This window comes from Adelges cooleyi, unplaced genomic scaffold, assembly GCF_023614345.1.
Source record: "Adelges cooleyi isolate 19-005CV unplaced genomic scaffold, UGA_ACOO_1.1 ACOO_flye_CR_arks_rails_tigmint_CR_PRNA_376, whole genome shotgun sequence".
Taxonomy (NCBI): Eukaryota; Metazoa; Arthropoda; class Insecta; order Hemiptera; family Adelgidae; genus Adelges; species Adelges cooleyi.
Genome location: NW_026096053.1, coordinates 9,115,863 through 9,140,955, shown reverse-complemented (window position 1 = coordinate 9,140,955; position 25,093 = coordinate 9,115,863). Strand labels below are relative to the sequence as shown.

Genomic DNA, 25,093 nt, shown 5'->3' with positions numbered 1-25,093 from the left:
AAAAAAAAAAAACAAATACAGGTACGTTACAACAATATGGTAATAATTGCAGTTTGTCAATACACACACATACTGGCACCGACTAATTATTATTAACGAACATGCGCCTCGTGTATAATAATAATATGTGTTTCCAATCTTGGCTGTCGCACACGACTAATTGTCATTCGTCTTGTCCGCCGCGACCTCAATGGCGGTCCAAAGGTGTTTTTTTAATTATTTTAAACAATTTTTTGTCAAAACGACTTTTGTCCGAAAACCTATTTTTATGCTTATACCTACAACAAAAAAAAACGCATGAAAAAATTCACCGCGGCACAATGATAAGAACCGTTGACGAGTACAACAAGTCGACAAGGCTATCTATTAGAAGCCATTGGGCTCACTCAGGTTCAGCGACTCGGTCGTTATGATTTTTATACAGTAGAGTAGGCAAACGTTCGAGATGGGTCTCGAGATGGGTTCGAGATTAACGACACCGTCCAGTCGTTTATTTTTCATGCAAAGGTGATGATACCGAGGAAACGCCAATAGCGGGTTGCCGGTTAAAAAAACAAAATGAAATAATTGTGTTTGGAGATGAGAAAAACAACAAAAATAACAAACTGACAAAGGTAGTCACTACTAACTATTAATTAACCCGGTAGGTATGTATATCGTGTACAAGGTACAATTGACTTAGTGAGATTATTCAGATGAAAACTAAGAAAACGACCAAAGACAACAAACTACGCCTTGTGGTAGTAAAACCATGTACATCTAATACTATTAGGTGTCTTGGTGTTGTTGTTGTTGATATTATAATGTGTAGGAAGTGTTGTTGACATATTATGTAGTAATAGCTGTACTCGAGTCTCGCGGTAAAAAAATAGTTAATTTTTTTTTTATTGACCATTTATTAACCTATCTAATTTTTGTTTGCTATTCAATTGGGGGCAATACACTTATTGTACAACATCTACGCTAGTGCTTCCCTATAGTATAATATTTTACACAAAACTGTAGCCAGAAATATTGTAATAAACACCACTTAAATATGGACCTACAATATTGAAATTCGGTTTGATGTTATTGCCAATTATTTGTTAGACGAAGGCGATTTTTTGTCATTATTATTATTATTGTTTTTTTTTTCAATCGGACCATTACCCGATGTCTTACGCCACTGTTTTGTTTGTGTACTCGTTATTAGCGTTAATAAATACCCAAATAAAAATACAATATTGCTGTTGATTCGGAACGATTTATAGAAACAGTTTAAAAAAAACCGTAACCCGATATAGTTGTTGTTGTTGCCAGGCTAGTGCGTTTTACATTCGGGCTTATCGTTGATTGTATATTATTTATATATGGAACTCTCGGCCTGTATAAGACATTAATATAATCGAAAGCCAGTGATGTGAGAAATGAAGGGGAATGTATAGAGAAGGAGGCAGTCGCCCCCTCTCTATATGTATTTATACAGGAGCCGAAAGGAGAGGGTACAATGTCGCTCCCCACCTCCCAGATAATTTTAAACGATATAAATTAAATTTGTTTACACAACGTATTTTAATAATCTACATGCTCAAAATGACAAACTAATGCTACTAATCTGACTAATCTCAAGAGTAATACGGAGAACGGGACTTGACAATAAAACCGTACCGGTGACGGTTTTTGAAAGTAGGCACTCCAAATTTTTTTTTCTTCTAAAACCTCGGGACAGTACATTTTATCGATAAAACCTTACAAAAAAATTATTAGTAAGCCGACCACTGATACGAGAAAGAGGACTTCTTTGGAGTTTTTCTAGCCCAACACTTCTATTTATTCAATTTCCCTCCCCCACCCTACCCCTCGCGTGAATAATACTTCCTGGGCTACTGTCGAACGCGGCGTTATTATTGAACTATTTCCGTATAAAGAGGAGACCTGGAAGAAAGGGACCGTTTTTTTTTTCGAGTGTCCTTTAAACTCTGTCAAAACTTCCCAAATCAGCGATATTACCGTACCAGAGAGAGAGAGTGAGGAGAGGGTTGGGAAATAAATCGTCGAATCATCTCATATTATTATACGACTCCCCGGTGATCGATATGCGAGGGGTAAGGGGCGGGGGGTTCAAACTGAGTGTTTTTGGCGTTAATAAAATACAATAACAAATCGCCGAGGAAAAGTTGCGCTATACAAACGTGTAGAGTTGCAAATTTGTGCCAACCAATAAAATGTGCGTTAGCGCCGCGCACAAGAGCCGACTCGACGGCGACATCCGGTTTGAAATAAACAATAATAATATTGTGACATAATTAAAAATATAATTTAAAAAAAAAACAATAACCTAAATCGGGCGTCCGGAGGGGGGGGGTCGTGCGTGTACGGTTAGATTATGCCTACCGCAAGAATTCTCTAGCCGACCACCTTACCCCGGATTGCGACAAACGGCGCCATAATATTATGTTATCGCTTATATTTTGTCATAAAAAATAAATAATCATTAAACGTTTAGTGTCCAATTACATACACATACATAGTGCAAACAACAGCTACTCGTCGATGCTACAAAAAAAAAAAATGCCTATAACAACAGCTTCAACGGTTATACCTAAGTATATTTTTCGTTTATATAATTTTTATATTATAATATTCGTTTGTATCGTTATGGGACTTGCGAGTCGTCTCCGTCTACCAACTTCTCTTCCGGGTGAGCCACCGTCCTAAATTCTTTAGGCCCGTATTGATAAAGGATTGTGTCTTCTAATATGTTTGACGTTAGAGGTGTTAATTGTTGGATATTATTCGTGTGTGCCATGTATGCACATATCGATTCTTAAGTCGTGGGGGCCCCGTGCGGTCTCCCGGGCGCACTAATTTGCTGGTTCGCTTCGGTTATAGCTGCTGTAACACGCTAGTCTACCACTACTACTACTGTTGCTGGTGCTAATAATGATAAAAATAATATAAATTGTTAAATGTCACGGCGTGTGTACATCATCTTAAATGTTCATTATATTATGACGACTCGGCCGTGTAATAAAACATGCATCGTCGTCGCGTATGCACGCAATAAAATTTTGTACCGAATGTGATATTATTCGCCCAGTATAGCTGTTCGGTGTGTGGTGTAGTCGTTGACGGTTCGTCGTTGCTTTCTTACCGGGCCAAACCGAAAACCGCCTTAATAATATAAGTCCGTATAGGTGTACACACTCGCCTTGGAATGTGTGAGAGAAAACCCGCCGTAAGTCATTTTGGATGTCATTTCGTTCGTTTCGGGTGAGTGTTGTATACACCGTGTTGAAGTTATATTATAATTTAGTACTATGTATTTAGCTGTACTAAAAGACCGGCTTGAACTGTAGTAATTTACAACACAAACCTCGAGGGGCGATGGGAAACGTGTATCGCCCCCCCCTCCCCATCATATATCAGAACGCTTGCTTGCCCGTGTTTATAACGATGGATAGGACTAATTTTTAGTTTAAAAAATTGCTTTTTAGCCGTTCGAATCGCGCTTTTTACGCGGTTTTCTACAACTGACGTTTCCGTGCCCTCACAAATAGCGTTATCACTGCTGTTACGGGTTTATCGTGTATTGCTTGCACATACAACCGCCTCTTGGCTATTGAACCAGACTCGGGGTTTGACCTCTAGGACTTGGGAAGAGTAGCATAGTTTGACGGAGAGAGAGGCTTCATTTAATATCGTCTATACAGCTGACACGCCTCGTTGGACGAGCCACCGCGGTTTTTCAACTATCCCGGTATTTTTTATTATTTATTTGTTGTTTGTAAAAAAAAACCGACAATAATAATATAGAATCTTGCGACGTAATAGGTTAATAGCGGGCGGCAATATCGGTCCGTGGATGGAAAGGGAATGCCGTTCTCTCATTGACCGCGAGATCTGTGCTTTTCTCCATAAACAGCTGCTGCTGCACTAGGTATTTATATTAATAATAGTATTATTATTATCATTAATTTCTTATAGTACTACGTGATGACCCGCACGATATGTGCTAAAAAACCGATCACGTCTCACAGTATGGCCGCCGGCCGAATTCTGACCGTCCGAAGAAAGGCAATCGCGGAATTCCAGTAGTCTGTGATGCCTATGTGCAATGTAATAATATGTATATTATCATAATAATAATAATTATAACTACATAAATGAATTCATAAACATGCATTATGAGTAGAGCGCGGATTATGTAGTGCGTTAAAAAGTACTTGCAATTAAATTTGAAAAATGTATGTAATAATATAAGCTCAAACATTTCCTATACTTATAAGTACTTTTTTTATTTGCCTGTTTGTTTTTATCATTAACTCCTTTCGAAAATTCGTAGCGTGACAAAATTCATTTTTCCTCAACTTCGAAATATGTTGATTCCCTTCTATCCTAGCGTCACCATATGTCCATATGTTAACGCAAGGACATGCCGGGATAATGAAGTCTACATTTTTAATAATTATTACTTAACGCCTGAACTCTTTACCATTTCGACTGATCATAAAAGTAATATTAAAATGCGTTTATTTCAATTGATCATAATCAAGTATCAACTGAACACGAATACCAGTAGTACACTGTACGGATACTAAAGTATGAGATAGCAGATAGATTTTTATTAAAAATGGTGTATTTTAATTTTTCTAAAAATATAATATTTCCATTATTATTTTTCGTCCTAGCTTACACTATTTGTGTATTCTATCATATTTACTTGAACAGCAAATAGTAAAGTCCTGAGGACTTTGGGGGGGGGGGGTGGTATTTGGGACCCAGTTGGGTAAATTTCCGTTCTGTAAGCCAGCGACCACACATCGACTTCTTTGAATGGTCGCTGTTTTTTTTTGGACTGATCTGACGTACCCTTAGGCAAAAAACGCAAATTTTTGGATGAACTGTAAAATGTATACAGGTTACTATTATTGTTATTATTATGATTACAACGACGGTTAAGGCCATGTTACCGCCGTTCGGTTTACAGAAAATTATAATAATCATAATAACTCACGGTGTAAATATTTTATCGTTTATGTACTATCGGCGTGGCGCTATAATAATATCATACCGGCGTTATAATAATATTATGTGTACCCGCTTAATCGCGGACCTAGGTCAAGGATATGACGAGCTATTGTTTTCGGTAGTTGTATTTAGGTATATCTCCGTGCAAACGACACCGGCTGCGCATAATATTCATAATATATAGATTTTTACTACTTAATAGCGTAACCGCACATAACATTCTGTGCACGCGCTGTCACTTTTAAGTAGTTTTCTTTGTCTCTATAAATAAAAACCAACAGATTCCTCGCGCGCACAAGATCAGGTACCAATTATTATTATATATAAAAAAAAATAATAATAACGACCCATAGGGGCCGGAATTATATTATGCATTTGCATGTTTGTACATTCTGTTATGCATGTCTGAACGGTGGCTCGAAATGTTGGCGATTCATATCATACCGAATATTGTATAATGCTGCATACTTGGAGGGTAATTGCATATACTAGTTAAAAAATGCATATTTAATGTGTTTTCACATAAATAAACTAATTCAGTTGTAAAATAACTAAATTTTGCCAAAAAAATAAAGCTGGTTTGCATTATTTCTTCGAAGAATCAACAATAGTAAATAGAGCTATTTTTGAAAAGTACAAAGACAAAAAAAAAACAGTTAAAGTAATAAATTTACGTGGGGTTCCAAATCATGAAACAGATATTAGACATTTTGCATGGAAAACAAAAAAATAACAATCCACCAAACTTAACTTCATTTTTGTATTCGTGTATGAAATAATAAGTGCATCTAATAGGTGGACGTGTTAAGGTTTCATTATATAAGTTGATTTAAACTTAAAAAGAATACCTTCATGACACCAGATAATATGGAAAAATATATTTTTATTAAAATGTCTATAAAAACCATATAAAACTCTGTTCAAAATAAGAAGCGACTTTGGTGGTTACATGAAAATCGGTTTTTTAGGTGGCTTTCAGATAGCCGCCGAGGTCTTTTCTTATTTTGAACTGAGTACAGATGATTTTTTAAAGTCATACTGTCAAATTTTTAAGAGTTTGTATAAGTCTACAATATTAATAGGTACGCAAGGCTTGTGATTTTATTTTTGTCAAATTTTCTAAAAGTATTGTACTTCGATATTTGAATTAAGTGTTAATTTTTAAAAAATTTATTTATTTAAGAACTTTTGTTGCATAAGAAAATAATTAGTACCTACAGCACCTCCTGGTTTAAAAGTAGAAGTTTTATTAAAAAAAAAAAAAAATATATATATTATACCCTCTATATAAAAACCAAAAAAAAAGTTCATCTATGTGATATTTTTTTATCAATTTTAATATTGCTACATGCTATTGCATATTTGCCACTTTTTTTTTTTTGCATATTTCATTCTTTGTTTTCTTTCTAATGCATATTATCAATTATCATTGGCGGCGCTATTATATAGGTCTCGTGTTTGACTGGGCCACGATAAGGAGGCGGCAGGCGATCACACTTTGAAAATAATATGCTTATGTTATTTAAGCGATGACGTCGTAGGTCAAGTAGAGTATGCGTATATTTTGTGACGTCATCGATCTACGGTTGTACAATAATAAAACACGCGTAGAGAACCATAAACATTATTATAGCTCTGTTATCATAAAACCGGTGTGATATAAATCCCCCCTCCCACCCGTCGCGTACGATGATGATAATAATTATAATACTGCTCTCTGGGTGAGTATTAAACTTTTGGTTTGTATTTGACGTGATAAGCCGGCACGTATATAGTAATACGGCCTCTCGTTTATTCGACTGACCGGAGGAGTAAAGTTGACCGTAAAATCGCTGTAATCCTCACACAAAACAAATAAAAACCATCGCAGAAATCTCCTCGACGAGTTCCGGTCGACTTTTGCAATACAGTAATAAGCTCATCCCGATGTGCAATAAACGAAGTTTTATATTATTTATATAACGATAATAAAAAACAAATATAAAATATTGTACACATAGAAATGTAAACAATCGGTTGTTGGATTCCGGGACGTGAAAATAATAAAACCGAAATTAATTTTTAAAAAATCTTTATAAACATTTTAACTGTGATGTTATAATCATTATTGGGTAAACGATAATTATTTACTTTTTACTGCATTGCCCTAATGTACTGTGCAGAGTTTGACACCATTATAATAAAAATTAGTTGAAAAATAATAAATAAAAAATCGTTTGTCCAACTCCGACACTATTAAATGTTGTGGCCATAGACAGTTTTTTTAACGAATAAGATAAATGCAAAATATTATAGTGAAAGGTAAGAAACGTGAGTGCGTACACGGGTATACGTACCTAATAAAATATATTATTATATTTTATACCATTTCCGTGCGAGTAGCCTTATAAAAATGCGTATAATTTAATTGTTATTTAAAGTATTGCATAATAATATATATATATAATCCATTATATTGTGTATAAATAAAATATGGACATAATATGCGCGTTCCGTTTTTTTCAAGCGCACAACAAAACAAAAACAAATGGTTAATTTTAATGGTCCAATTCAAATATCGCACTTAAAAAATAAACACAGCTCGCGTTTTATATGACTAAGACTTATTAGATAGTTGATAGATTAGACCTTCAAGGACACACTGTTGGCAGTTATTTCGAAGGTGTCTCGGCTGTAAGTTCACACCTTGCCAAAGATCAACCGAGTTCAAAGGGTCGTTGGGGGTCAGACTGCACACGAGGAAAATGTGAAAACTAATCATTGCGCTACAGAATAATCAACCCAAAAAAGGTTTAATTTGCTAGCCAAGCTGCCTTTGAAAAACGAGGGTTTTTCTGGATTTCCTTTGGCACGTGTCATTCCTACTTTGCTCCCTTTATGAACCGATTTAACAATAATATATAATAAACCGCCGACTGTTTTGACGTTTATATTAGATCGTTGTTATCGCTTATACAAGTATGATGCGTTCCCGTTCGCCCTAGATCATCAGGGAGAGTATCGACACGATTTAATATTCCCGAACAATTAAAAGAGCTCCAGAAAAAAAGATGGGGGGGGGGGCTAAATTAGTTTTAGCTTCGATGACTAATGTTTGTTTGTTGTGGACTCGCTCAATCAGACAACAACAATAATAAAATTATTTTTTTTAGCATCCGACTGAACTATTTTGTGGATATTGTATATTAATTGGAAATTGTATTCTCATGCGTGTCGCCCAGTACACTTTTATTTGGAGAATAACTTTTAAACGCAATTGCCTGTTGTTTTTGTTTCGGCAAAATTATATATAATACTTTTAAATTGCAATCTTCATTCATATTGTTTATCGCTGCAATTATAAACGCCCAACAGCTCTTAGTAATTATTATTCTCTTCAATTATTTTTGCATCACGTGTAAAACTGATTCGATTCAACTTTTTTTTTCAATTTAATTACAAAACACGTGTACTTGGATAACGGATTAATAATTCCCGGTGTTTGTGTTTTTCCGTCAAGGCTGTATTTTCAATTGTTCTAGTCCTTGCGTATGCATTACAATTAGTGTTTAACAAGTTAATTTGTTATGTAAAATGTTTGAATATTTGTTTTTTTTTTTTACTAAAGCGCGAATAAATTAAAATAGATAAATAAATAATTTGTTAGCACTCTTAATTAGTGAAATAAGGTTTTGCGGTTTTTATTTTTTCTTTAAATTTTTATGGCCGTCTAAATATAATCAAGTACCTCGGGTCAAAAAGGTCTGTTCCATTTCTAATTTATGGCTAATGCTTTTTAAAGTTTTTTTCCTTACGTTTAAATATGTTCAACAAAAAACTTCATAAATCTCATTCATTATTGCTCTAGGTGGGTAATTTTTTTAGTGTTTTTACTTACAAGTTAGTGGTCTCACTTGTCCAAAAAACGGTGAAATGCCCCTATTCGGTCCAAGGATCCTCAGGTTAGATATGCTGGTAGTCGGCGAATCTTTGTGGTAACCGTGGTTATTACAACTATGGAGATTATTAACAGGTTCAAGTTACTCTTATGGTTGGTTTACACTAGAAAAAACGCCCGTTCTATTCAAAAAGTCAGCAAAAAAAAAAAAAAGGTAAAAGGATAAGTGTATACGAATCGGCGATTCGATAGAGATCTAAAACCGCGAACGTGTGTCCTAGTTTAACGCGGTTAAGTACAGTACTTTTGTTAAATTTTTTATCATTAAAGGGCAAAAAAAACCCCAAAAAACCTTTAAATAAAAGTTAACAATTTACCACCGAGGTTATCGCGAAATCTAACCTGACCCAGTGGCAGTTATTGATAGTGACCACGCCCACTCTTTAACTGCGGACCGTCGTCACCTACTTATTCTTATTTATTTATTTTTTTTTTGGCGCCAACGTTCAAACTATTCGAGCGATTCCGATCACACACACAGACAAACGAGATCATTGTGTTCAGTGTTTGGCTTTCCTATTAAATTATTCGACCGTATGCAGTTATCATAAATTGTACATCGCTGGGTGGCCAGCAGAGAGTGGTCATTCGGCCCGTTCGTTTTGTTGGTTTTTTTTAATTTACAGAAAACAAACCAAAAACTAGGCATTATATTAAAAAAAAAAAAAACCAATGATTTCGAATAAAATTCCCAAATAATTATAATTTTAATTTTCGCAAATTTCACCACAATATTGTCGACGCATGAATAACAAATCTTCTGGCAACATCAACGGCTGTAAATAATTTGTCTCAATTAATATTGCGAATAACGTCAACGAGTGTTTATTTGTTTAAATCGCTGTTTTCCTTAAAACCTAAAATAGTACTTACTGCGGTTTTGTCTGAAGGCATTTTTGTTTTCTGTACTGTGTATTATGCAAATTAGGGAAATCCCAGGTGTATTGCACAACACGGTTAGGTCATGATGGAACCGCTCTAGTGAGTGCTCGGTTAATCCATGTGAATCAAGCCACAGCGACATCAACACGACGATGAGTTTGTTTGCATACATTCAACTGTAAAAAAAAAAATGCGTTTCGGTAGGAAAAAATACAATATGCTTCACCATCGATTTACTGTATTTATTCCATTGGAAACGCACCGGTGATTTGTCAAAAGTATCCGATAATACACCGTGAGTGCCGTGAAAGTATAATAATAATATTTAGCCCGTAACATTACATTATTATCTAGTCTATTTTCTAAAAAAATCATTGAACTTGGTCGGCGGAATTACAGAATAATAATTTATCTAGAGTGAAACGTCAATGATGGGAAAAAAAGCGATTTCTTAAACAAATATCGGATTACATGTAAAAACCTACCGCGAAATTATGTTATCGCATTTATCAATTTCCACACCCTGGTGTGATGTGTGCTAAAATAAAAGTAGCTCAATATTGAATGACAACACAGAAATTATATGGGTCGTTTATTGTAAAAGTGGTGTAACTCCATTTTTTAAAATTTACATATTTTGCTTAATAAAGTCACATTTAGTCACATCTCATAATAAAAAATAAGCAACTCCGATAAATAAAAAATGGAAAACACTGAATGAATACTTATATTTGTTTTCCTACACATTGGTAAAATGTTTTTAAAATAGTTTTGACTTTTAATCGTTAGCAAATTGTATAGTTCTCGGTTTTTATCAAACGGAAATAAGTGCAACTTGTATTGTAAACACACGGCAGGTGTTCGTTTACGGACAATCGTATTGACATTCAAAAATTTACTCGGTTGAATATGATTTTTATCTTAGAGATAACGAACGGGTTTTTCGAGTAGGTCTTTGGATATAATTTATATCAAGTAAAAAAAATATATATATAAAATTGAAATGTTAATATACGACTTTTGTTGTAGGTAACTGCCAGGTATACTGTGCGTTATTTGTAATGTTAATAAATGATTATAATATGTACAAATAAAATTGTTGACATTTTTGTTATGTTAAACAACAACATTATATTTTTATCTGACGGTTTTCGTCTTTGACTGTGCAGTTGCCGCGTTGAGCTTTCTAGGTCGGCCACATCGGTGCCCACGGACTACGGTTGGTAGACCTGCCTTAGGTATGTTTTTTACTTTAATAAATATAATATTTTTTTATTATTGGGTCATCATGCCGCTGGGTTCTATGAACCCGACCGATGGCTGTTTTTTTTTTCCTACGGTTTATTATTTTTTCGTTATTAATTTAATGTTATCCTTATTTTTTTAACCCGTAGGAGTATACAACCTAAAGTCCTTGTGTTTGTTTTTTTTTTACAAATAGTGTTGTTGTTTCTATGAGATATTATAGAGCATTTACAAATTACCATATTGGCGCAGACCGTGTAGAGTGTGTAGCTATAATTATTTAACAAATACTAATGGAAAATATTATTGTGTTTACCCAGACTAATTATAGAACGTGGAGTAAAAAAACAAATATTGCACGCACTATGACAATAATTATTGTTTGTACATTTATCACGGTATTGAAAAATTGATTTATTTTGTTTTCGAATTACAAAACGAACGTGATATTTTCCATTTTTTTAGGTATGTCGTCTCGGAGAAGGCACACATTAGACTTGGTTGAACACATTTGCCTTGTAATAATTTTCTAAACCTTATTAGCGCAAAAGTACATCGGTTATAATTTATCTAAATATTGAATTGGGTGATTTTTTATGAAATTATTAAAAATTTACCCACAATGATATGAGTTGGTTTTACGATTTTTCAATGGTTTATAATTTAATTGCCCTAATTTTTTTTAAACAAAAATCGCCACCATGTTTACATTTAGATAATGTTTCTATCTTTAATTTTGTACACACGAACAAGCGCATTTCCTAAGAAATATGTCTCATAAGGAGACATGAAGAAGAACTGCAATCTATCACAGAAACTTTCATAATCGCTCATTATTTTACTCGGTACTTTTGGACATGGACAGTTCTCGAAATGTGTATATGTTTACTATTTAGCCATTCTAATTTTTTTTTTCTTATTAAATATATTTAATGTTATAATATTATAGTGTTTGGGTACTATTGCGTTGCCGTCTGTTTCTCGACAAACAAAAAAACCCAAGAAGGTCAATCCGGATGCATAACAATAATTTCAATAAAATTAAAACAGATATTATGTTTTAATGTTATTATTGTATTATTTAAATGTGTATACAAATATATATATCGTTATTCACGCGTTGATCAGGAAACGTCTCTGGACGATGAATTGAAACCACACATAATATTTCTGTTGCCACCAGCCTTGGTTCGGGTCCATAGCCAAAAAAGTAGTGTATAATATTATAGCAGGCGTTTATATATTTAGACTTCAAGGATTTTTTTGTGATCTAATCTGGTCCGCGTGCGTCGGCTCGAGGTTAAGGTGATGTATTGACCCCAATGTGGTCCTTAATCGCGTCGTTGTTTAAGTAATAAAATTGTCTGTGACCCCATACACATTTCTCGTGTGTAAACCGGCCCGATTTGAACGTTTCCTGTATGTCCTTTTTTTTTTTCGACCTTCGAAATTTTCATCAGAAGACAGATGGTGGGTTTACCTATCGTTTTGTAATGTACACATAATACATGCTAATTTTCTACCGTTAGAACCAAATAAGTTGCTATCGTATTATCTAAAATCAGTGTGTCGACACGATCTATGCACGGCTACACTAATAATACATACCGGCTAAATTTAATAAAAAAAAAGTTTAAATGTAGATTTCGAACGTGTCGAAAGTTTTCACGTTATTTTTAAGAAAATATTTTCCCATGTACAAATATTGAAAATAATTCCAATCGAAAATATTTTCTCACTGCTAATATAAAAATTTGCCTAAACATCATTTGACAAGTAGATATATCTACTTAAACTTTTTTCTTATTAATTTTGGCTTCAATAATAATTGAAGTGTAGTTTATGTTTAAACGAATTTAGTACAAATTGAAGACAATAGCAACTAAGACTATTAAACACTGCTTCACCCCCCCTTATATAGAACTAATGGTGGGTGACAAGACTAAAAAGGTAAACGTCATTGGTCTAAAAGGATTCTAATGTTTTATGCTTTATTCATTTGTATAAACTAACCGAACTTCGAGTTAGGCCAAAACTTAGGTATTCATTACTATATTGTGTACTGTCGATATTTGAGTGTTTCTACGGGTTTTGCCTTCGACCGTTACTGTAACAGTCGAACGGACCCATAGGCTATCCGATAAAAATGTGTACAGGACACACCCCACGTTATCGGCCGCAGCACTTGTTGACTTATATAAATATATATCTAATATAGTTATCGCTCGTTAATTATGCTTCGGCCTATATACATACACGTATATGCGTATATGTGCGTTAGAAATTGCATTTTAATAAGGTATTTTATGATAATATTATAAAGGTATTATTATCTAGATCTGACTAATGGCAACAATGAAAGTTAAAATATGCCGCGAGTATGTCCGGCCGGTGGCCGCCGCCGTATAGTCCAAATCAACCTTAACCCATTTGGTTTTACTTCGAATCGCGCTTATAAAGTTAAATATATATGTTATACCGTCCGTCTTACATGCTGTTGTGTTATTCGTCTCGGCCTTGACTATAATGGCGAGAAATTCGACGACAACACGAAGGAAAATATATTTTCAACGGTCATTTCGATTTTACACCAGTACGATGTATATTTTTGTGATTCGGCTTTATGCACAAAAAAACGATAAACTTAACAGACCAATCGCACGACCACCAGCTGAATAATAATTAAAGATCTCTAATTGTCCGTTGGCACCCGACTCGCCATACATGTTGTTGTATTTTTGGTTTCATTTAAGAATCGTTGATCTCATGACAAGAATTTTAAACGAATTAATTACTCTAATTTAGAGCGTATATGTATTAAAGCTGCAACGCTTCTTATTAGATAGCATGTGTTTAGGTACTTTGGTCGAAACTTGTACCCAGGCTCCGGACATTGGTACAAATTAACACGGGGAAGATACATATCACACAAAAACGCCGCGGTCATATCCTTAAGGCTACACCACTATAATTTTATAACGTATATCTATACATTATTGTTATTTGTGTAACATGTAATACTAAATAGTCCGTCACAAAATGTCCGTTACCTTTTAGTTTACATTGAAAGTGACCCTTCTGCTTTTAACTCTTTTGTGCTTGTACCTGGGAGGGGACAACCACAGTGCCTCCCGAGTATAATTTACTGAACATCTTTTGGATCTTTTCGCGTCACAGGTCGGGATTTACATTAAGGACCAGCGCTCTAAATTGTGATAATAGCTTTATTGAATAATTGTTATAAGCTCAGAAAACCAGAGGCGTTTGCCAAATAAAATATTGCGTTTTGATTAATTGACGAAAAAAAAAGGTGGAAGTTGTCGTCGGTGGCCGTACAGACTTAATGTGTCGAACACGCTTAAACAATACTGTTACCGTTCAGTAACAATAATAATAATAACAATTATTATTATTATTATACTGAATCGGTTTGCGATAGACGGAAAATATGTGTAATAACCGAGTTGCATAAATTCTGAAAAGGTAAGCGTCGCGCCGGACCCCTTGGGAACTGTTAAAATTAATTGATACAACAACAACAAACAATTTGAGTACCTACTACTTGTGTAAGTTATTAGTGTAGTAATAGTAATAATAATAAATGTATTAATTATAACGATACACTGGCCCTAGGGACATTTTGACGGTCTGTGTTATTATTTTGCGTTCAAAGACAAGTAGTAAAAATATGTACATATATTTGTATGTAGGTATATACCCATTAACACATTAATAATAACACCCGGACACGCGAATCACACATAAAACACACACACACAACGTGCTCGCTGTAAAAAATTGCACTCTTTATATCGTTAAGATTAATTATTGCTAATTTATATTTATATATAAAATATTTTACAATAACACTTCTGTGCGTTCTGACTTGATTCGATCAAACCAAATGACGCACACAACAGTCATTAGAAGGTATAATATTGTGTTCGAGAGTGGAGCTAATTTATTATAATAAATGTATTATAATACAATTAATCAAAAGTTAAAATACAAGTACATCAATTAGGCTCACCGATTGAAGCGAGACACGCATGTGCTTGAGAAATAGCTACTATAAGATATTACATTTAATCAAAAACATACATACATTGTCTTTTATTTTACCACACGATATTCAACTTATCCATAATAATGTATTTTGTATAATTGTCATAAATTAACAACTTAGTCGGTTATTATTATTATTATAATATTGTTGTTCGATGATTAAACGGCATAATATTTGTACTAATTTTCATTTTCCCATCAATAACTCCTGCCGTAATCGTTAATCAGTAATCACAAAATGAATACACGATATTTCATTACATTTTTTGTTAATACTATTGAAAGCTAATATATTAACCTGATACTTAAATAAAATGACCCTTTTATTGTGGTTTTTAAACAACTCACGGATTGGGACAATATAAAAACCAGGTAACAAAATTATTTCATTTTTTTAGCCTTTTAGCCAAACGTGAAAAGACAGCTTAAAATATTATTTATATATATATATATATATATATGTATGTATGTATGTATATAAATATACAATCAAAACAATATATAGTCGGACCAACTAAAATTAAGTTAATTTAGGAAATTTAATCTTGGAATAACTAATTTTAGTAGGCCCAACTATGTATTTTCCTCGTGTATATAATTATTGTAATAACTATTTTAATTAAAATTACTGTTGGCAAAAGTAACTGATAAGCTGTAACGTGGAATCTGGGCTACCTTTTAATCATGCTATTTTTTTTTACATGTGTTACTATCACTTTTTTTCTTTGGCCAATAAATATTGTATATGTAATGATTCTCAACACACCATGTGATTCACCACAGTCAATGAAAGTATAATGTTAGACTTTAAACGGCCGTCGTCTTTATGTTCTTACAATATTCGCTTTATTGCTATAAGTACTACAACAGCTATTGCTACTATTACTATACTATCATTATTATTATTATTATTATTACTACAACAACTACTACTACTACTACTATTGTATAATGTTGTGTAAATTATATCAAGTTCAAGGTCCCTGTATAATTACATTGCCATTGTCCCTGATAATATTGGCTGTACAATATTCTTTATAATATATTTTATTTTATATTATTATATTGTTCTCGTTGCACCGCTAACTGCGTAAGTGAAGCGAAAAAAAATGTTTTCAAAATTGTTTTTAACTCTTTAATAATGTTTTTCGTTGAATTGTATTTTAATTATATCGTCGTCATAAAAATCTAACGTTTTTAAAACGTTTGGTTGCTAAAATGTTTTCTTTAAAATCATTTGAAACTATAGTATAATAATTATTAAATCATTTTATCAGTTCATAGTGTTAGCATAATATTTCAAGTACCAATCAACGATGCTTTCGCATTGGAATCAACTAATTGTGTGTGTTATATATTCCATATAATATTAGTGTAACCACAGGTAAATGTAAATCAGTTAACATAAAGGTAGATAAGGTGTGCGCCCTAAGCAGAGTGTTCATCTCTTGTCTCGGGTTTGCACTTGTAATTCGAGTGGACAAGAAACAAGTGTAGGTATCATTTTTTGTTAAACGACTTACGTTTAAAAATTTTAAAACCTTTGAAGTCATCAAATGTCGAGTGGCCGTCTGAACGAGCTGTGGTGGTAAATTGTCGACCAAACCTTTGTTCTAGATCTTGTCTATATATTTTCTATGTGTATGTGTATTGCAACACTATAGCAACACTCCTTGGAGAATTGATATTGATACAGCCGTCATCCTTGACATTGCCAATTCGACGGCCTCGTCCTCCGAAATAGAGTCATTTAATATTTTTTGTACAACCGGCGACGTGTCGATGACACCCGCGAAAAGATGATAATATATATATATATATATATATAAATAATGAATTAAAATTTATAGTCTTGGGCTAACGTTGATGTATAGGTCGTTTGACATTTGAAATATCTGTACAGCCTTATATTATTACTCTATGGTACAATCTCATTGTCATCAGTAGTGGTCAAAGGTCTGGTTTGGTGCCATTTTGGATCAGGATATCGTTGAAGTATGTGTGTGTTTACTTTTTATAAAATCTATCGATACATCTTATCTAATTTTGTCCTTTCCATTTTCCGAAGAGGCCAAACACCGGCCAGGGCTGTCACCGGGGAAATAGTCGATCGGTAATTCGTCATTTTAGTACAAAAGTAATATAATTCGGTTTATATACGACCAAATCACTGCGAGCCCAGAGAAGTGTATATCTATGTTCAATATATACATATATTTATACCTACATGTACATTGACCGTGTCCAAATGAGAAGATATTGTTCTCGGATAGATTTTGTGTCTCGTTCCGACACAATACACCGTGAATCTACCGGCAAACGTAGTAGACTTATACCATTGTATAATGTGATATTATGTTATCCGATCTAATGGGCGCATTAACCTCATCCGAATTGGCCCGGTCATTCCTACGGATCCGTCTGATTGGTTTTGCACGGGAAACAATTTGATGACAACCAAATAAAATAATGTATATATATATAATTGACAATCGCGCCTATAAGATTAAGAGGAAAAAAATCCCGCCTGTACGTTTATTATCTTATTATAATGTTGTTGGTTTTTCTTTCTTTTCGAATTCAAATTTCAATTCTAATATGCTACACGGGTTTTTTATAGAGCTTATTCGACGTTCGTGTCCAGTAAACCGTTTGCTGCGTCCGGATGCAATATTGTGTGGGATATTGCATACTGTTGTTACACTAATAACTCTGTGAACAGGATGGATATACATGTATATGTATAACCGTGTTTAACATTTTGTTGCGCAATTTGATTTCATCTTAATAATCATGTCTTCTTTGCCGGCGTTCATGAAATCTGTGCGGCCGACAAAAGACAATAACGACGGTACACTATTATGTACAGTTATAGCTGTGCCAGCCGTTGGAAGTTCAAAGACAAAAATATCTGATTGGCTTTCTTTTTATTATAAAATGTGTTTTTTTCATCTCTCTCTCGGGCGCACACAAATGGTTTCTCCCGTCGTAACATTCGGTTGGGTTAGTCAGCAAAATGTCCATAATAATATTACATATATACAAGTACTCAGTCATTATTATCATCATCATCATAATAGCAATTCTGTTATAAAACTTCCGGTCGGGGTAATTTTTTTATCATAGAGAAAATTTAATAGTAATAATAATTCGCTTCAATTAAATTGACCACAGTGCGTCGATATTTTGATAGGACAATAGTCGAACAATGGCGTCGTGCTTTTAGGTAATGTTGATTATGATAATATATATTTCGATAATATTATTACACTGTATACGTAGACAGAGGTATGCAATAATATTGTGGTCTCGAGTGGGTTTAAAAAAAAATCTATAGATTTTTATTCAGTCTAAATTGATGCATGTTAAGTTTGTCTGTTAAAAAACGAGCAAGTTGTTTCGCAACTAAGGTAATTTTTTTATAGCCCTTTGTTTAACTTAGTTACTCTTCTAATTACACACAACAATAGTTAAAAAAATATCGAGTAGCAATAATATGTTTTAACGATAACAATATAACATCAACCAATTTTTATCAATCAGATTCATTCGGTGGTAGAACAGTCCTTGTGCGTGTGATAACTTTGTACAGCGATTTGCTTAATCACTTAAAAGTTATTACAATCATAATATTCAGGGGCGTAAAAATATTTACAATTAACTGTCAGAATAACTGGAAAGCCACAGAAACGCCGTTAGTTTTTATGGAGCTTCCGACACTTGTGAAGACCTATTTATCTCCCTGTAAGGCTCCATCTAGCTACGCCAATACATAGGATAAGAAGTAAAACAGGTCCTAGGACTGACAAAGTAGCATTAAAAAAACAACATTTTGAACTAAAAACTAAAAATATAATCAAACTCATATTTAGCTGTATTTTTTTTTTTTAATTTTGTATTTGCACATATATTTGTATACAGACTTTTTTTTATTATTATGAGTACACTGGGTCGGTGACGGTTTATCTCGGCTGTTAAAAATCGTTTCGGGAATTTGACTTTAATGTGTACGATATAATATAAGTAGATACCTAGGCAGCTGCGGGCTGGGGTGCGGTATGTCTGGTTAATACCGCGACCAGATTATACGACGAGACAACTACACGGGGTTTTAGCCTCGCGGGAAAGCTTAATACTGTTCTTGGCGAATTCGAAATAATCGCGTTTATCCTTCGACCTCCTCCTCCCTCTCCTGTCCTTCACCTGCGCTGTCGCGTTAAGCAAGATAAATGCTCTGGGAACACTTCTGGAAAATTACTATAGCCGCCAGCTAACTAGCTCTCTCTCATCTTCCCGTCTCCGATTTCCACTTGAACGTTTCGCCTATTACACAATACTCATTTGCCAGGTCCGTTTTTGTGCGCGTTAAAATTAAAAAAAAAAAATACACACAAACGTCGGCGACCAAATCGCTAACGACCGATTGTATAAATTTGTAAACGATAGGCGAATTCGACAGATTTACTTACTTTTTGAAAATATTAGATTGATGATAATTAATGGTCGATTTGGTCGGGTGTACTTACCGCAAGAGCAGCAGCACCAAGGGACGAATATAAACGCCAAACAGTGATAATAATAATACATTGTCCTCAAACACAATGGAGGAGAGTAAACGTCGTAGCTGTCTGCCATATTAATAATATTATAACCACGCCATTGTTTCTGTGTACATTCGGTATGGATTAAATATAGTTATTACCGAACCGTTTACCTATAACGCAACTTCCGTGTACCACCCTGTAGTCGCCGGTTTTCACTTCCTTAGCCAACTCGTTAGTAGAGTTATATTATAGCACTGTTCGGCGGGGTACCAAAGTCGCAGCAAGTACAAAAAAATAAAACCTCATTTACCCGCTCTAATATATTATATAATATAATACGGTTCAAACAACAATTTATTATACATTTTACTCAAAAGACCCTTTTAAAAACGGTGAGATTAATGGTGAGTTAAACGATCGATGGGATAATTATTATTATTTGTTGTATGTAACTGTATGATAAGAATGCATTATCAAATTACTATACTAATATTTACTAGTAAAAATAATTGAAGTACAACGACCTTTTTATAACCACATACATCCACGGCGGACTGTTTACCGGTATAGACGTCCTGTCCTGAAACTATTGTCTACACAGTATACAGTATTCTGTATTTATGTATAAGTACATTTCTTTGTTCTTAGGAAAGGGGTTCTTTTGTTTGATGCCAACAGTCGTCCTTATACCTTTTAACGAGAATCCATCAGCCGCCTAAATTACTATAGCCATTAGCCCAGCTGAATGCGATTAACATTTTCTTAGAATATAATAACATAGTTAACAACGTGTTGTAAAAAAAAAAAACCGTTTAAACTTCCCACAAAGTATTACTGATAATATAAATTGCAAACTTGCAAAAAACCTATATATTTGTGCTCCATTCGACACTAGCCAATAGCGATAGCATAGTGCTCAGATGGTGTCATAAGTGCAATTTTTAAGGGTGGGGCGAAATCGAGTTATGCAAATTATCTATATAGCCTCCTGTATATACTGTGTACACATTTTGAAGCCAGAGATTTAAAATGTTGGAGGACATAAATAATTATATAATAAGTACTTGTTTGCACTACTATAAGGGTAACGAAAACGTCTATTTTTTAAGGGGCATAATATAGGCAATATATGGAGAAAACGGATCTAGGGGGCGTCACACTTCATACGTTGTCTTATCTGCGTAAAAAACTATTTGTAAATTTCCAGTGACTTAAACGATACTTGTGTTACATATTTGAACGATACATATTTGTCTTGTGTGCCTATATCTTAACGCTTTATTCCAACACATAGGTGTAGTTTTAAGTTTTAACGTTTTCACCGCCCTTCTGACGAATCCGTCGGGCAGAAGGGTAGGTAGCACGTGCAATTAACTGTTGTTGTTTTTCGCTCGTGACATTTGAATAATTCTTGAGCATGGCAACATTTTACTAAATGTTATATATATATATATATAGAGAGAGAGGTCATAATAATATTGAAATAGCGATTATGCGCGAAGGGATGCTGCCGGCTGGTATTTTATAATCTCAAAAACGGGTCGGCGGCGACCGTCTAATTTCCACGGAGCGATTTTAAATTTAATTTATACATATATATATATATATATATGTATAGAAAGACTAGGAAAATCCGGAACCATTAAAACGACGATAAATTCACTCGGCGCGGCGGTGTACGTTCATAATTTATTCCACCCGTGTCTCGTCATACACATTTTTCGCACCCGCCACCGTACAACAATGAATGTTTTGCACTGCCCTGTACGTATATAGTGGGCCTTAGACGAAATCTGTTTTGGGTATTTCGCAGCGCCAAAATCATCGTTATCATTACCATAAGCTCTCACGTACAACGGCGCCATAGTCACTTCTTGTTCGGCGGCTTTCAATTTAACGGCCGACGATTATTTTTTTTTTACCCTCCCCCTCTCCCATTGGAAATAATTTTCTCCCTCGAGCGCACGCAGAGAGAGAGAGAGAGATACAACCAAATAGAATACGCAGAGCCTTACATATATACATACGTACAGACAGACAGACGGGCGGCCGGAAAGAAAGAGGAGAAAGCTGTCATCGCGCTAAAACAATGAAAATAAAAATAAAGCATTGTGTGCACACTGATGTAATGTAGCGTGTCGGCGTGTGCACGGCGTACGGCGTAGTCGTTATTAGCAGCTAGCTATAGGTACTAATTAAAAAAAAAAAAATAGCTAGACAATATTTGTTTTTTACAACGGTCGACGCGTAACGCGCAATAACTGCAACTTATTAAACTCTGTGTGTTCGCATGCGAATAATCAATTGCGAAATTTGTACAAATTATCATCGAAAATATTTAGTCGTCACTTAAGGCTAAGGGATGGGAGGGGTATCGATTATTGACAACGGCCAATATAGGTACGCTTTTTTACCAAGCGACGTGTGCCCAGTGAAAGCTGGCCAATACAAAATGTACAGAAATGTGCACGTATACCTAAAATGAAGTAGTAAATGAGAATCCAATTAACAAAGTATTTAATGAATAAATAAAATAATAGTATATTTTTTAGCGCAATACATATTTATTTTTCCTTTTCGTAATTGGACAGTACCGATTCGGCGAAGTCTGATATTATAAAAAAACATATATATCAGACAATAGGAAATCGTTTTTAGTTAATTTATATGTATACATATTAGTATTATGCAAATAGTTAATATTTTCTACCCAACGACCCGAGACGAACATAACATTACATTAAATTGTTAGTATACGGTAAAAAAAACAATTTTTTTTCTCAGTACGTTAAGAATACATTTTTTATAGCGACTATAAAGCGCTTTTTATGTTAACACAAAAATGAAATTATAATATTTGTCGTTACATATTATTATAGTAAGTAAATACTACCCATACAGAGATATTATTAGCCATTGTCATAATGGACAATTGTTTGAAAAACTAGTAGTGACATATTTTTTTTCTCTTTTTAATACAAACTGAACAAATATTTGAAAATCAAAACACGTTTCCGTTCGTTGAAAAGTCAATTAGTGATGAAAACACCGTCAGCGCAGATAGTACGACAATAATATTCTTAGATTGATGCCTAATGTAAACAAAAACAATATTATCTCTGCGTTAGTGCGGCTAGATTGATAAAAAAAAAAATCACTAGAAAATATTAATCTCATGGCAAATAAACCGTCACTGAACGAGGTTGAAAGTCTAAATCTTTTAAGGGGTTAGAGATAGGCAATTTTCTTACAACAAATTATTAGTTTTTTTTTTACCAAAGCGCAACAACGAGAATAAAAACATTGTCAGGCGTGTTTACATGTTGTGATGTCAATCCTTGTTTTTTTTAAATTTAATTTATCGTGCAATATAATATTATTATTATACCGACTATAGTGTACACTTTTTCTTCGAAACAAAATCAAAACAATGCGTTCTCGTTACATCATTTATTAAGAGCTGTGTGTGTGTGTGTGTACTTGACGGTTTCTTTGAAAGTTCCCAAACACTTGTGACCCACTAATACTTACAACTTACCGCGCGTATGACCTACTGAACTATACGAAACGCACATAATATTACCGTTTATTAGTACATGTGGAAATGTTGTCAGCTGATTCATCATGGGAGTCCCGACAACAGTTATAATACATTACTATACTGTATAGGCGCTTACGCGATGATGTAGCCGTCTGCTTTTATGTTTTGTACAAATTCTTTAAATCACAGTGCAGAATATACAGGGTGATCATCGTGAACCACTCAATATCTTATAGGGTGTAATAAGAAATCACATTTTTTTATTTCATAATGTTAAAACACGAGTACATGTGATCTCAATTTTTCACGCATTTGTATGTTCCTACCACCCTTCCAAATTAGTTCTTTTTATAGAACTTTTGAAACTTAAATAGTAAACGTAATGCATACATTTCATTTATTTTGTTTAATTGAGAATAATGTACTTAACATTTTGACTGATCGATAACCAGTTTTGAACAACTATTTTTAAAGTTCTAAGAGTTTTAAAGTTAGGACGGGAGGGGAAGTGCGCGCAGATAAAATAATACTACACTCCTCCTTCTCTCCCTAAACTTGAGACTTCAATAACTTCAGTTGGAAGGGGGGGAGTAAAAAAAAAAATTGTGAAACATTGAGATCACATTGTATAAAAACACTATGAAAAATAAAAATTTAATTTTTTATAAAAACCCTATGAGATATTGAGTGGTTCACGATAAAATAACCACCCTGTATTATAATAATACACCGTGTACTCGCTATAGACAGACTGTATTCGACCATGATGTATATTTTGCACTATGTTACAGCACACACCTCCGTTTGTCGTTGTACATTAATTATATCGACAAAAGCGTATATAGTAATTAATTGCTGATTGTCTTGTACATAAGTAGTATCATATTAATAGCTGTAGAGTATAATATAGTGATTATAGTAGGTATGCAACTGTCGGTATAACGATTGTATACCGTGTAGTGCATGTATACATCTAACAGTGGCGCGTATGTCATTTTATAATTGATATTTTTTTATTTTATTTGAAGTATATTTTTGTTTAGTCATATCATCGTTATTATTTTATTAGTTATTTTTTGTTGTATTTGTTTTGTAGTTAGTTATATTGCTTGTTTTTTGTTTGTTTTATTAGTTCACGAAGAAATTCAGATTTCGCCGGCACCACAAGTGAACGTATTCCGTACAAAAGGTAAGGCAACACCACGCATATTATTATCCGTATTTATTGTACAGGGTGTTCAACGAGTTAGTTGGTAACTTTTACAGTTAGAACCCATAGCCGGGTTTTAGCAAGCTTAAATACCATTGAACACCCTGTGATGATATTCTCATTTCTCATAATATGTATAATATAATGTTATAAAAACGAAAAACGAAACGGTACAACACTGCATTATCAGCGTCATTCTAGGAAGTAACGACTTATTATGTGCTTTGTATATTTCCAGAGGGAAGAGTCGCAGCGTGGACCATGGACTCACGTCGCCATTCGATTTGGATTCTCTGCGCAGCAAAGTCGAGGGCAGATTCGAGAGCGTCGACAAACTCAACAGAGGTTAGATGTTTATATTTGATGATTTTTCTAATTACAAATTTTGTCGTTATGAGGATTGACAGCGGTCTGATTTTTTTTTTTTACCTTTAAGACCAAAAAGCCTGACAAAATATTGACTTTTTTTTTAATTCTGTAAAGCGGTATGAGTTCATTGGCTAATTTATTAGGTTATATAGTAAGACACAATTTTTGCTTTTTTTATGTAAAAAAAATTGTTTTTTTAAATTAAACATTTTTTTAAAATTTAATTTGCTTAAATACAATAAACGGAATTTTTTTTATGAAAATAACTTTTCTACATAACTAAGAACTAG

At 33.9% G+C, this 25,093-nt stretch overlaps 1 protein-coding gene across 8 annotated transcripts in view; it reads left to right on the top strand.

Moving 5' to 3' along the window:
• The window catches only part of LOC126841027 (TLD domain-containing protein 2), a 115,639-nt gene that overhangs the window by 56,906 nt on the left and 33,640 nt on the right, over window positions 1–25,093 (top strand). For 6 of the 8 annotated variants that reach the window (XM_050577217.1, XM_050577220.1, XM_050577219.1 and 3 more), the window contains 2 exons: window positions 24,357–24,413; window positions 24,673–24,779. In XM_050577217.1, the coding sequence (XP_050433174.1) occupies window positions 24,357–24,413; window positions 24,673–24,779 (164 nt within the window). Of the gene's footprint in view, window positions 1–3,233; window positions 3,253–24,356; window positions 24,414–24,672; window positions 24,780–25,093 lie in introns of those variants that run through there. The other 2 variants (XM_050577221.1, XM_050577222.1) reach the window with 2 other exon arrangements.